Source organism: Malurus melanocephalus, unplaced genomic scaffold (assembly GCF_030028575.1).
Source record: "Malurus melanocephalus ecotype Western Australia unplaced genomic scaffold, MMel_1.1 scaffold_232, whole genome shotgun sequence".
Classification (NCBI taxonomy): Eukaryota; Metazoa; Chordata; class Aves; order Passeriformes; family Maluridae; genus Malurus; species Malurus melanocephalus.
Window position 1 is genome coordinate 463,256 of NW_026623464.1, and position 15,632 is coordinate 478,887.

Consider the following 15,632-nt stretch of genomic DNA (forward strand, 5'->3'; position numbering starts at 1 on the left):
AAGGAAAGGAAAGGAAAGGAAAGGAAAGGAAAGGAAAGGAAAGGAAAGGAAAGGAAAGGAAAGGAAAGGAAAGGAAAGGAAAGGAAAGGAAAGGACTGTCTAAATTTCAGAATTAATAACTCTTCACATTCCTTTGACTTGTACTTCATCCAGCACTCATTGCTGCTGCAAATGTAGCAGCATGGATCTTGCAGGCAATACACAGTTGCGGATGTGGCAGGCATCCTGAGGATCTCACTGAAAGTATGTACAACATAGAGACAAACAACCCAAAATGAAGGTTAAAGAGAGGTTGCAATTTCAAAGCAGTGAGGCCATCAGGAGGTAAGCAACAGCTGGAACAGAGATTTCAAGAAAGCAAGTCTCTCAGATTTCAAAATTTCCATTAACAGCTCTGAGTACCTGGCTTGATTTTATGGTTTGTGTTTTCTAATTTTTTAATGCTGCTATGCTTGTTTTTCATGAATGACCAATAAATTGAAAAGCCAACACTGATGTTTTTAGCTTAACTGACCATATTACAATTATGTTTTTTGTTTCCTTATCTAGTTCAGACTATCACTCTGAATGACATTTCTCTGGCACCTCCATCAGAGACTAAGGACAACTGACAACTGTACTTTCCTGCCACACTTTAAGCTCTGTCTCCACCAGTGACACACAGTAGCTGGCTGTATGTGGATTCAGTCTTCTGAAAGGAAGTGGGTTATTTAAAGCCATTTTAAAGCCAGTCTGAGTAATCTCTTAGCTCTGCACTGCAAAGAACAAATACACAGCCATGAGGTCGTGTGGAAAACTAGATGAGGGYGGAACAGTTGGTATCATCATTTGAGGTCGTATGCCATTATCCTGAATGTCTAAATTACGTTCAAAATGAAACATGGAAAGTGTTTCTGTTTTTTTAAAAATTACATTCTCTATCAGATGACAACCACCTTCCCTTATCCTGCTTCWTTTTAAGCTGTTACACCAATCTTAGCACGAGAAAAAATATAATGACAACTGATTTTTTTTTGTCTTATTCTTCTGTGTTTCCTATGAAAAAGTGATCTGAAGTTTCTTTTTATTTTTTCCTCTGGTACTACAAGCAGTGGATTTTGGAACAAACTGTTCTGCTTTGTTATTTCAGAGCAAAAGGTATTTTAAAATACAAATATCCTTAATAGGCCTAGGGATCTTATAGGCTGGCCAGAAAGATGTTTCTTAACCACTTCAGAGCATGCTGGGTCTCCAGTCTAATTCAATGAGTTTCATAAAATAAGTAAAGGGTGTGAGTTTACTTACTTAAGCAAAGCCCTTAAGCACATTAAGCATTTAAAACATTGAGACTGAATGCACTTAATTGCTTTGCTGCATTTGAGTCATAATGATTGTTGCAATAATTAGTGTCTGCTCAGTTATTTCTTGTCAGTGCATGCATTTAATGGCTATTGAATGAATAAACTGATTAATAATATTTGCAATGAGAAAAGGAAATATAATTAGATTTATATATAGTGAAAATACATTTTGCTTTAAAAACCCCATCCCTCCCCATGTAACAAAGGGCAACAAATCTGCGACAGGATTTGAAAAATCTCAGTGTTTGGGGGTTTTGTGGGGGTTTTTGTGGGTTGGGTTTTTTTTTTGTGTGTGAGTGGAGGGTTGAATGGTGTGGTTCCTTTGTTTGGTTTGATTTTTTGTTAATGGTTATGATTGGGGTTTTTTTTGTGACTATTTGTTGGAGGACAATTCCTCTGAGCAAATACCTCAAACTGGAAACAGGCAATTTTTCAAAAACAATGTGTGTCTCATTTTTGCTTTCTGGYGTGAGCATCCAGGCTTCACAGGTCTTGGACTATCCCTCAGTTTTGATGGTTGTTGTGGCCCCCAGTCATTTTGGACTGTTTTCCTCCTGACTGGAACCCAGTCACCGAGATCCCAAATCTCATGCACACATTACAAACACAGAACTGAAAAATGTGTAACCTTCAGGCAGCAATTGAGTCTTTATGACATGAAAACAATTTTTCCCATGCTGTAAACCTCCGTTTCTGATATCTTCCAAGACTGTCTTCAACTCTGAGACTTCCAGTTTTTTTTACAAATTTGTGGAGGGAGGGAAAGGAAAATCCTTTTAATTGTAACTATAAKATGTTCTAATTTCAACTCACCTTGCAAATGCTTCAAGTTTCTCGTGTAACCAGATTACTATTTTGACTTTTAACAGCAACAGCACCAGGACATGAAACACTTTTTGTTGTTTTTTTTCCTGAGCATTCACAGATTTGAAGTCAAAAACTCAAAATTCACTTACAAGCAACTATTTAAAATATTAATTTTGACATTACCATTAAATAGTTAGTTGATTGCATTCCCTTTCTTCCTTAGAGCTATTCCCTAATAAATTAAACTGGCCAAAACTTAAAATGCTGTGGTAGTTATTACTACTATGAAATTCAAAAAAAAAGTAAACATTTACATGTTTGAGGTGTTGCATTAATAAATTTTAAGATTCTCATTAGGATTTATGGACAATATCAATTTAATTGGTGTTATGTTGGTGTGCTTTATAAAATTGGAAAAGACTACAAGATTRAAAGCATGTTAAAGTCTTAATTTTGTACAATACATCATGCTTAAAAACTAGTTTTATTTGCAAATGTATTAGTCCAATTAATCTCAAGTAGGAAAAATTCACAATCAAGAAACAGCAACTGCAAAAAAGACACAGCTATGTTATCATCTTGATTTTCCATAGTATGTTTTCACACAAGTATGATTTTAGATTTAGATAAGATAACCATAACACACAGTTACCTATAAACTAAATATACATTGTTTTCTTCTGCTGCCTCAGTAATATGAACTTCTCTTGAGTATGTATGGTCTTCTAGCTTTGTTCACATGTAGCTGCCGTTTCAGAATATAAGGATTTTTTCTCTTCATTATTTCCTTTTCTTGGCTCGCATTTTCTAGATCAAAAGCATCTTGCTGAAGTAACTGTAGGATGCAAACAGAGAGACTTTTTTTTTTGTAATGAAGATTATAAACTCCTTGAAARTTTTATAACATCTGCCACAAGAAAAAAATTTACTATATTAGCTGCAGCATTAATTAAAAGAAATAAAAAAAAAACAAAACTCAAGACAAGAAACTAAAATCAGACTAAAGCTGATTTAGCCTTACAGAAGTGCTATTTAAATTCCACTGAAACAAATTAGATAATTGGTTTTGACTAAAGAGGAAAGCTGGTATGTCGTCCTTGAGCTAAAACTAAAACTGACTAAAAGTGTCCAAATGACTATCACTCACTCTGTTATCACACATTTAGGTTAAACACCTACATGCACCACTGGCTGGTTTCATCTTTTGAGAAATATTTTAATCTGCAACTGCCTGCAAAGCAGGGAAGTGTGATTAAGACGTGGGTTATTGCATATTTGGTTCTATGGCAGCTCCTTTTCTGCAATAAATGCACTGATGAAGAGAGTMTTTGGAAGACCCTGGTTCCCAAAGATGTTGCAGTCCTTTGCATGGACTATCCCAAATAAGCCTGCATATACAGAGCTATGATTCAGAAAAAAAATCTGGATTCAGCCAGACTGTCCATGAACCTGAGATGAATGAAGAAATTTGGTTTACTTTACAGRAAAGTGGAGAGTGACACTGAGATATCTTTTTTCACTACACAAAGCAGCTTTTGGTGTAATATCKAAAAATGCAAGTGGATCATGCCTAGTGTCCTACTGTGTAATCACTGCACTAAGTATCACAAATGGACTATAAACCATCACTATTTAAGAACAGCAATCTTCATACAATCTCAATGTCGACTTCCAGGGCCCTTTTTATGTATACGGAAACAAAAAGCAGGAGTTACCCTGCTGCCAGTTTTCTAACAATGATAAGAAAACCAGAGTACCCAATAAAATCATGTGAACACATGGGCATGCGTCCCTGCATTTTGAATCCAGTTTGCCTTAGGTCTTAAAACAGAAATAGTGAACACATTTATTTATACTTCAGCATATACTGCAGCAACCTCCTGTCTGTTAAGCAGGTATTAATTATGTGTTCTGGCATAGTGATGACTTTCATATGTTTGGTTACCTAAACGACTACCAAGAGTGGACGAAGTATGTAGCAAAGAAAAGTCCTCATTTATCTGTCAGTTCTTGTAAGAAACATACACTCAGGTCATCAGAAACTGTGATGATTCACAATTCTTACTGAAAGAGGCATATTAGAGGTATAAGAGAATATAAAAAAGGGAAGTAAAGCTCAGACAGTGTGATGGGGATCGCACAGATATGGATTGTACAACATGACTACAAACAGAGCCTGAGTTTATAGAGGTATAAAAATGTATTTGTGACAGTTGGTTTTACCTCCCAATGCTGAAAGGTTCTGCTGTGGCAAACTTTTTGGAGTTGATATACTGTCAGCATTGCTTCCAAGCTGAAGCCATCCAGGGCAGAGGGGAACTGTCTTCCTGGAACCAGATCCTCCTCATCKACCTCTACTGTTTCACCCATTTGGTTGTTTATGTTGTTGACAAGATTRCAGACATTTAACAGGGTCATTTTCCAGTAAGGAAGTTTTGCTCTGGTAATCTAGAAATAAGAACACCCACAATTTAATGTGTTTTGGGTTTTTTATAATGAGGTGTGACATTCAAAAATTTTGTTACKAACAAGTTTATATTTCTGAAGTGCTTTTAATCTGGTCAACTTTTAGACAATAAGTAAGAGTGCTGAACTTAGGACAACCCATTTATTAAGAATGCCAAGTCTGCTTCCTCGCAGCCTTGCCCCCCAGGTGGATTTACATGATGCACAAATGAAGCAGCTACCAAACCAGAATGGCAGCATTTCATAGTCATTCTGCACAGGTGCAAACAAAAACACAGATGGAAATTAATTCACAGGTGTAAATAAGTATAATGAATCAAACCCACTGGATAAATTCCCAGTTCAGGAATCCAAGCTGGATGCCTGTGGTTAACGAGATGCTCCTCCCTAGTTCAGAACAAATACCAGTCATTTCAAAATTCCCTGAGAAAAGGAGTCCCTGCTTCAGGACAAGCTGCCTGATGAGTCTGGATCTGAAGTTACAGAATCTGTAAGCCCCAGGGGTTTTGGATGCTGGAGAGTCCAGAGCCTGGGAGAKGTTAATTGAAAGTCTATGGGCTTAGAAGATGGAGCAAAGATAAAACATAGCTGTGGAAGCAAAGTATTACTGATTTGGTAACTGGATTGAGAAACTGAGACCAACTGTATTTAGGCGGTCTATAATGAAGCTGTCCAGAGATGTTACAGAAAGACAGAAATAAAGACATTTCACCATGGTTTGTTTCAACTTTTGCTTGTTCCACTATCTTACATTATGTATGAGCTTTGAAACCATTTTAAAAAAATGTTGATAAGCATTTTTTTTTTACTTTTCTATTTATATTTTTTTCCAAGAAGTCATGGCAGCAGTCTTCTTCCATTTTGATTATCAATAGGAAAAAAAAAAAAGTTTAAAACTTAATTACTATCTCATTACTGCTTTTCATGATTTTGCCATTTTCTTCATTGTCCCACTATTAATTATTTCTTTCATATTGTATTCCTTTTAGTCCTGAGTGCAAACATTAGCTTCCTTAAACTAGAACTGGTGACATAGCAAAGTCCAATCAAAAGCCAAATAGCAAAATCCTATTTGCTCCTGGCAAGGATTTCCTTGCTGTGCACATTAGGATTAGACCTTACCTATGCACTGAGATGTGGTTGCTTCTTTTCCTGGATGTATGAAGTTAAATATAGGCATTGYACTAACAGAGACATTGCCTTTTACACACATTTGACAGCTCTAATTGAGAGTGTGGATGCAGTGCTTACTTAGCTGAACATCAGGTAACCACACAATCTGTCTCTTTAGAGCACCTTCCTAACAAAGGGATCTTGCATGCAAGATTTATGTATTTTCATCACACCTTACTATTTTTTGAGGGAAAAGAAAGAAAATGGAAAGAAATGAGAAAGAAACAAGAAAAGTTGGCATCACTATTAGCATTAGTTATAAGAAGTTTCCATTTGGCCATGATCATTACTCCAATATACATCTGATACATCCATGCCTTTCAAAATCAGAATGATTTAGCTCTTTTAATAAACCCACTGTGCATTCCTGACAGCATTCTGAAAAAAAAAATAAGAAAATAGTATTTTGTTTTGAGACTAAGAAGAAAACTAATTTGAAATCTTATTTGGAAGTTTGTAATTGGTTCTGCACTGTTTACTTTGAGCTCATCTGTTGTCCTAAGTGCCCTAGTTAATCTATTGATTTATTTGAAAGGATGTGACAGTTTCAAAATAAAAATCTATTTCCAAAATATCTGATTTCATTAACAGAAGTCAAATTAGGGAAAAGACAGAATTAGGGAAAAGACAGAAAATTGGTCTGTTTTAGGTATTTTTGAAATATAAAAATATGGAACTTTCCACAACAAATGAGGAGGCTTCTTCTCCAGTTCACTTTTCTCTCCTGGGTATAGAAATGTGAACTAGCACTGCAACAACTGAATTGCAATGGAGAATGGAATCTAGAGGCTGTGCTACAGGAGCAAGTGAGATTTCTGTGTTAAGTAAGAACCAGAAATATTCCAGTGGATGGAAACAGAAGACTAAAACATAGGGAAACTTGTCATGCCTTCTCACATAATTTATAGAAACTCTTTGATCTAAAGTTACTACTTTAATTCGATCTGATCTATATATATAAATCTATATATAAAGGGACTTTATGTATTAGTAAAATACTTAAATAGCAGATTTCATTAGGTGAAAATTGTCTTAGCTTCTGCTCATGAGGTTAGAAGCAAACAATTTTGCAGTGCTGTCAGCAAGCATACTTTGTTAAGGGGATCTCTTTTTTRTCAATACAATGCATATATCACCTCAAACTATTTTTACTTGGGTACATCTGCTTCTGACTTACACTGCTACCATTAAAAATTYAGTTCAGAGTGAATTTTGGTTTTTTTAACTGAACACGGAGTTTTCCAGGTCATGTCCAATCACTGAACAGAGCAGTAACATTCTTTTTCTCCTTCATTATTACAGCAAGCATCAAAGTCAGACTGCTTTACTTACTTTTGGGGTTATGGAAAGTATCTGAGGCAGTTATCCCAAAGGCATATTTAAAAAAACCAGTTTAAGATTATGACAATCCAAATGTTCACGTTAACTTACAATATGTAATATATTTATATGTGATGTATTTTTTTTTTATTTTATATGCTTTTATATATCTTCCACACAGGTCTAAGCAATATCAACTACAGTAGCCCAACACATGTTTAGAAAACACCTACAAAATAGAAAAAGGAACCCTTATCTGCAAAGATGGAACTAATTTTTTTAAGACTAACTTGAAATATATCTGGGAATGATCTGAAGGAATAAGAGACTACAGTATGAACTAGAATTTAAAAGGTATTAATGCTGAAGTGGATAGGATTTATTTATTTCCATTGTTGAACACCACTGTGAAATAAGACTTAGATATATCATTTCTCATACCTCATCTATCTTGAATGAGAATTTAAAATCRTCTCAGAAACTGAAATAAGCTTAAGAATATTTCCTTCTTTGAAAACAGGCTTGTGTTATGCAAGACAAAAGAGATTTCCAAGTTATAATTATGATATTTTATTCCCATTTCTGGATGAATGATACCCCTGACAGTTTGCTTAAGATACTTCTTTTGTTACAATCCATACATCCCAAATGTTATTTTTCTTCAGGAAAAAAATTATCTACTTTTTGTATTATTGCCTTTATCTAGTAAAAAGAGATAAAAAGCAAWGTCATAACCAAGTAAAAATCCCAAGCTAGTGTAGGATCTCTATGGTTCCTTTACAGAACAGTAATTTAATTTTGTTCAGATTATAACCATAGAAATAATAAAAACATTATCTATCTTTAATCAGATAAAAAATTGAGTTCTGTTAAAGCAAAAGTTCTTCCATGGCATATTTTAATGCCTGCAAACCTAATGAAATTTTATGTCATGACTGAGTCAGGAAGYCAGTAACTCCCAGGTACTGACTGCTCCTAAGCAGGTGGTAGGTACCTCCTGCTCCTAAGCAGCTCCTCTGACAAGAAGGCTGAACTCTCTGGATAAATACAGCCAGAAGTAGGCATCCTAGAACAATGAAAAGCTTAGGGAGTCCACGATTTCAGAAAATAAATTTTGGGAGGGATCCCAAAGGTGGAGTATATTCTAGGGATGATATATTCTCCAAGGAATACTTTGGTTTTACTGGTTTGTTTGTTTGTTTTTCATCTAGCATAGTCTCAAGCTTTTCTGAGTTCAAGATATTCTTCATGCAAGTAGTGGTTTCAGGCAAGCATTTAGGAAGCTGGAAATAGAGTTATCTCTTTGATGTGAATAGAGTTTTCTATTCAAAACAAAAGATAGACGGAGACAACTGTCCACATGTTAGAGGCATGTCAGGTTTTGTTGTTTTACCAGATCTTCCAAATGTCTTTTAGAGTTTYATCTTAGAAAAAAAAGAAAGATAAAGCATTTTAAGGACATGTTTGATCCTTGTATCTTCATTGAGAGGTAACAGCAGGGAAGGGTGACAAACCATATTAAGTGCTGAAGATAGGTAGCAATAAGCATGACCATGCTTCTTTAAGGATGGAGTAATTCAGCATACACGTGACTTTAAAAAGCAACTTGAAAAGGGGCAGSAGGCACTGGACAGCAATCTGTGAAGCTAAAGGCATAAGGCAATTCTTCCCATAATACTGGATAGACTACTGGATGTTGCAAAGGGTATGTGCATAAGCCTGAGCTGTAGTCTTGATACTATGGTTTGCTCGCTATGTGCCTACTAAGGTAGATTTTTGTTCTATCAAATACTAAACCCACAACTGATAATCCATTTTGCTGCACTTTTAGATCTCAGCTTTCATAAACAGTATTTTTTTCCCATCTTAATGCTATTCAAATAGTTAGGATTTCCTTTGCAGATTACCAAGTCAGTGTCAAATGGAGTTAATGCAATTTAGCAGTAATTGCCCTCAAACAGAACCAGATMTCAGGTATTACACATATCATCTTTAAATTTTTCTATCACACCAGAACAATAATTTGTTGTAATGACGGTTAAAATCTAGCAGAGGGCAACAGAAAAAAAGAATTMATTTCAGTAATGAAAGGAATAGTGATATAACTCTTGTAGAAAATTCAATACAGTTAGTGTTTCCACTATGTCTTACTTTGATGTAAAGATACAATGTATATTCAACTAATGAACTTTAGATGGTGGTTTAAGGCAGTATAATGCAGAATTAAAGCATTGTCTCCAGTCTGAATCTACTGTTGCTGTCAATTTCAAATGTCACTTGCCTTGCGGCAAATACTGTGAGAATGCTGAATAGCAAGCTACATGACATAAAACAACATATGGGTATTATGGCAAACATGATCCCATTAATTGGTGCATATCTGGAGTTATTTTTGTGCATTTGGAGTTACCTGACCTTGTGTTCTGTGCTGAGAAGGAGGAAAAGATGGAAGCTATGCTCACAGATTCACTAAAGCCAGAAGCAGAAATACCAATAGCTGCAGGGTTTTCTTCCAGGTCACACTATGCTTTGCCACACAGCAAAAGAAATATTTTTGTCAGYCTCCTACATTTAAATATGTCTCAGAAAAAGAGTAGTCATTAAATCTTTCTGTACCTTAGAGAAGTGAGTGGCAAACACATTTACTTGTAATCTAAGGTTAAGTATCATGCTAGTAAAGAACACAGAAATMTAAGAACTACCAGAACTACCAGGCTAGATAAAGAAAATACATTTTCTGGCCTCATACTTCTTCTAGTCTATCCAATAATAATGTGGAAAAGATCATATTTATGTAAATACARCATATGCAACTAATCATTGGCTAATGAAAATTCTTTATTGGGGAGAAATTTCTCATTTCTCTTTTTATTTTCCATGACATTTAAGGTCCACTTAAACTTCTTTGGAATAATGAATTAAAATATTCACCCTTAAACCCATAGCATTTGTTTGATTTTGTGCTGAAAATGTATCAGACATATATATTTCTCAGATCATTTATGGAAGATAATAGTGTTGAGAAAGTGTCTATCAGCCTGCCCAATGACATGTGGAACACTTGCTGCTTCACCTTGTCAACAAGAGGTTTTAACTGAATTATTATCTATTTGTATTAAATAACATAAACATCATCCACAGTCTGGAAACTTGTCAAGGAAATGCCATTTACCAAGTTAGTATTTTCACAGTCATGTCTCCATGTTCCTAGCACTGTGATTAAATTWCTAAACCAAAATAGACATAAGTATTAACAATTTTTGCTTTATGACTGTCTTAATTTTATATGCACATAGGAAAAGTTCTGCATAAAAAAATAGCACTTACAGATTTGACTCAAGGTTAATTTAGCTTTCATCAGGCGTACTCTTATTGGAAACACATTTCCTCACATAAATTTACATCTCTGTACATAACAAAGTTCTGACAGTTTAATGAAAGTACCAGTGTTACAACTGAGGAACACGTTTAGTGTGTCACATGAACACCTTTAAATTTTCTTTGAACTGGAGAAAATCTTGCACCAAAGTAACACCTAACACTGAACTTTTCTGTCTAGACCATGGGTTATTACTTTGTGCAAAGACTTTTGGGTTTGTAATGAGAATCCATTTGCTCCTTCCCTGTCAGGTAAAGGAAGAAAAATAATTACCTTTGATGTGTACATATTGGTCAATAAATCTGCTTCTAATGCTTTCATTTCCTCTTCTGAATCTGGGAATAAATCAGAAACATATGTTTATTATTTGATCCTAAATCATGGACATTTCAATTCAGTATACAGAACTTATATATTTAAAAGAATTTTACAAAATAAACATACAAATACAACCTGCATAAAACCACAGCAGTGACCTCAAGGGACTTTGAGGAGTCTTCAGTTAACACCAACATTATGTTAAATAAATACTCAATACYTTTTTAAAGCATGATCAAGCTTATTGAAGTGAATAAAATTGTTCATTTATCTCAGTTTAACAGCAGAAAGATCCATTAAACTGCAATCCTTTCAGTATTAAAAAACTGCTGTAATATTCTTCATTATTTCCATAATAAACATTAATCACCTTTCCTTACTTTGGAAGAAAAATTTGAATATTTATTTTAAAATAACATTTTTACATAATAATTATTTAGGTAAATGGCAGTTATGATTACTTGATTAATAATCAATAGTTTTGATTATTCTTAATCAAATTAAGAATATTTTTACTGATATGATGGAATTGAGCTTGACCAGTTTATGATACAAGATCTTGATGATGTATAYATAAAAAGAAAGTATTCTGACTAGAGGTCTAGGGATTTTCTTGACTGATTTAATTGACCTTTGATAGCTCAGTAGACTTGCAAGACCTGTGATTTGGTAAATAGGGTAAAAATTGCTGTAGAAAGAGAAAACACAAAAACACATTTCTACACACAGCATCACAAGATGAAAATGAGAATCACAACAACGACCTGGTGCCTTGGTAGCAGCAATCTCGTTTTGAATTGAAAAAATGCAAAGAATCAGTTAAGCCTTTACGTTTTTCTAAACAGAGTTCCACATAGCTTTTGGCTTTCTGGGAATACCAGCAGTCCAAAACCAAACAATACACTAATATTTCAAGTCATACTAAACCAAAATATATTCCATATTCACATAGGTTGTATCTCACTTTCTTTAAAATAGTCAATGCAATTGGCATGTAAGATCMTACCACTGAGTCTGTGGATAGATTCTGCCTATGCCTTCATTGCAGGGATCATCACATGTTGTGCTGCCACTTTTCACAAACATGAGACTGTAAGGGACCACAAGCATGTGCTAACATGTCACAGGTTTCTGCCAGCACAGAAGCCACATATTACAATGCTCTGAAAAATCAGTCATTCAGTCTTAATAAATCTGACCACTCYGGTCACTCTTTTTCTTCTTTACGGAATTCTTCTAAAATATCTATACTTACTAACACTTGCTTCTCATTTATTATGAAATAAGCCTAATTTATTTCTAACTCCAAATGGCATCCATGGTTTGCAAATAAATTCCTATACTATAAATGATTCCTTTCTATTTGTAATATTTACCAATCATGTGTTTATTGAGAGGAATCACTGYTTTTCCCAGGTTAGCATCTTTGTGTGTGCTTACAAGATTAGCAAGTAAGTGTAAGATCACTGTGTCCTTTTGGTCAAAAACCATTGCCATAAATGTTTCATTGAAAGGCTATGCCCCAATTTACTGGACTCTCACCTATTCTGCTTCCTTGTAACAGTCTTGTATTCCCCAAMTCATCAGAGCAGCCCTCCTCTGTCCCTGATGTGTTCTCAAGAGAGAACAGCATGGTACAGTTTGGTTCAGAAGCCTCAATACTCAACCACCTTAATGCTTACCATTAGTTACAGAGGGCTGCTCTCTTATAGGTTTCTTTTTGGTTTGGTTTGTCTTTTGTGGCTCAAACTCCCCAAAACAGGTTAGATAACAAGATAGTCTTTTATTCCTCAGGTATTTTCAACAGCTGTGATTTGGCTAAAAAGGAGCTTTTAACAGGAATTTCTATTATTTCATAAGCTACTGCATTTTGTATTGTTGCACTGCTTCTCAATCCTGTTATTTAGGTCATCAAAAACTTCTGTGTGTTATGCAAATCCCCCTCCTCTGTAGGGATGCTCTGGTTCACCTTTGCATTCATTATTTTTATCATTGAAGCTATTGCATTTAAGTGACTTGCTCTAATGCTGATCTACAACCAGTCTTACTTAATGTTTAAATTTTTCATATTAAATAAGACTAGTTGTAGACCACTCAGCAAGTCACTAGCAACTGATCTCTAACCTAATGCATTTCAGCCTTTTCAGCAGCAATGACTGTCAGTTTTACCAGCTTTACCATTAGCTAAAGTTCTGCTGGCAGCACAGGATCATCTCAGCTGAATTTCTACCAATGATAGCATCTCCTGTGAGCAGATGAGCACGAACCCAGTGATAGCATCATGATTTGTGATGCCCTGGACCACACCAGCTGAGAACAATAAAAGGACTTGTGCCTGGTTAGCATTTGTCTTGATTTATTTCTATAAAGGATGGAAGAAAGCTTCCACACATAGAGGCTGGAAGATAGCTGCAGACCTGAAAGGTGGGAAGGAAGGTATTAAGAATCCTTTAGCTTGAAAAAAAGAAGTCTAGAGGGCATTATTTAGGAGTCAAGATTCCTTGAGTGAAGAATAAAGCAAGGCTAGGAGGAAGAGAAGGAAGCATGTCCAGGTAATTCAGGAGTGAAAAGAGATGGATTAGGAGCAAAAGCATAGAAAGAACAGACTCTCAGAGAACAATGTCTTAAAAGCCTTTTTTACTCATTGTTAAAATAAGAAATTCACACAGTTTGATGTATTCTTGATTCTACTGGCAAGAAAAAATAGTTTCTATTCATATATTCACATTTTACAGGAACGATTACGTTCTACAGGTACACACTTTCACCTGAGGGCAAACATTTTCAAAAGAAAATTTAACCATCATTTTTTTTATGACATAACTATCCATATTAGTTTAAAATTATTCGGGCCCCTTCACACAAGCTTCTCTATGGTATGTCTCATTTTTTAAAAAATTCAAATTTTCAAGCAAATAAACCTTCTTGTTAGTTCTACATACAATCTGGCTTCTGGGGTTTTTTTTTTAATGTACTTTAATTCCCTCTTAAATTTTTTACTTTAGTGGGCTTTCACTCAGGCTCTACAAAGAGTTGAATTTGAAACTGTTTCACTGAAAATACTAGGCAGGAATTTGTTCAAAAAGTTTAAAAATATATGGGGAGAAAAAAAAATTGATGCTAAGCGTTGTCACTAAGATCATGAGTTCTCGATAATATAAAGAACAATTATATTTAAACTATAATAAAATGCAGGTATTATKTAGTTTACAGCTTTCTTCTGTGGAAGAATACAAATTGGAAACTTTCATCTAAAGTTTGAATTAGAATTCTAGGTCCTCCTGGATACTAAAGCTGAGAAATGAAGCTGCTTGTAAATTTGCCTGTTAGATTTAGTGGAGATGAGAATTAATTTTCAAGTTAGTTAAGACTGGATTTTGCAGGCTAATTAATTTTCAAGTTAGTTAAGATTGGATTTTGTGTGTACACCTGTTTATCCATCACCATACCTATATTTGATCACGAACTTAGCACATAAAAGACAGATGCTTAAGGTGTGCCATTTTCCAAAGCAGGCAATGCAATTTAATATATGGTCCCCCTTTTGAGCTTTCTAAAGCAGCTGCTCTCACAGAAGAAACACATTTACATTAACCTTACTGTGTGATCTGCCTGTGCTTCGGCATTTTTTTGGTATAATTTGAGATTGGTTGTTAGCAACTTTTTCTCCAAATAATAGGATCATATTTCTCTCTCTAAAAAGTGCCTAAAGAGCATATATATTCACGTTGATTTGGATTACAGCAACTACTCATATGAGCTGCAGAAATTACAATTTGTATCATAATTTGGAAATGCATGATATTCAATGAACCATAGTACGAGCAAGCAGATGGTCTGCACTGATTTGTATTTCCAATGACTAGACTGCATTAATTGCCATGGTCTGGAAGCTGTGAGGAGGAAGGGCTTATGTGAAGGGAGAAAGTTAGAGAGACATAAAAAAATGGTGCTGGCCAGTGCCCGTTATCAGCGCCAGCTCCCGGGCAGCAGAGACAGAGCCCGAAGAGATTTCACTTTCTTCCTTTAGGTCCCTCTTACTGCTTCGGGAGCGACTGAATGCCAAGCAATCAGAGGGGCTTCGGGGCCGGGCGGCGCGGGGCGCGTCCGGCGGAGGCGGCGGCGGGGACTTACCTGAGCAGAGGCTGCAGGAGGCCAGGGCCAGCAGCAMCACGCACACCAGCTGGACTCTCATCCTTGCCGCGCCGCCCTCTAGAAAGTAAAGTCCATAAATCCTAGGGAGAGACGGAGAGAGAGAGACACAGAGAGACAGAGACAGACAAGACACAGCCCCGCTGCTTCTCGCCCTCCGCACGCGCTGACGGGCGGCTCCMGGCACCAGACGGGGGACCCAGACCCTTCCCCAACTATATAAGCCGCGGGGTGATGTCACGGCCGTGCCGCCATCGCCTCCTGACGAAGCTCCCTCCCTCTTCCCCCCCTCCTCCCGCTGCCCCCTCCCCGCCGCTCCGCTCCGCGCCCGCCGCCGCTGACGCCACTCTCCGCCTGACGCACTCGGAGCCCCGCGGGGTGCACAGCGAACCCCCGCACCCACGGCCGCGGGGCGCGCCCGGCACGGCTTTTCCCGAAAGGGAACTATCCTGCCATTTTATCATCACCATTATTATTTTACAAGTTTCCGCAGGTGCTCGGTCCTCCGGCACGGGGCCAGGGCAGGGAAGGGACCGCTCCGCCGTCCTCGTGTTGTTGACGCCTGGCGCCCTTTGATCTGCAGAATCTTTCCCTACAGCAAGGGAAAGAACTGCGAACCAGTGCCGGGCAGGGATGTTAAACCGGGGATGGGCAGGGAATGCGGGACAAGAGACAGG

At 36.6% G+C, this 15,632-nt stretch overlaps 1 protein-coding gene across 2 annotated transcripts; it reads right to left on the reverse strand.

Moving 5' to 3' along the window:
• Window positions 1-2,082: 2,082 nt before the first annotated feature.
• On the reverse strand, window positions 2,083-15,224 carry NTS (neurotensin). Of its 2 annotated transcripts, XM_057374758.1 has the most exons (5): window positions 14,938-15,224; window positions 10,759-10,820; window positions 7,119-7,139; window positions 4,371-4,595; window positions 2,083-2,982 (listed from the first exon to the last, which is right to left on the reverse strand). In XM_057374758.1, exons 1-5 carry the CDS (start codon window positions 14,996-14,998, stop codon window positions 2,836-2,838), a joined length of 516 nt encoding a protein of 171 aa, XP_057230741.1. In that variant the 5' UTR covers window positions 14,999-15,224; the 3' UTR covers window positions 2,083-2,835. The 2 variants fall into 2 exon arrangements, with proteins under 2 accessions (XP_057230741.1, XP_057230742.1); XM_057374759.1 differs by lacking the exon at window positions 7,119-7,139 and having other exon boundaries at window positions 14,938-15,222.
• Between the last annotated feature and the right edge of the window lie 408 nt (window positions 15,225-15,632).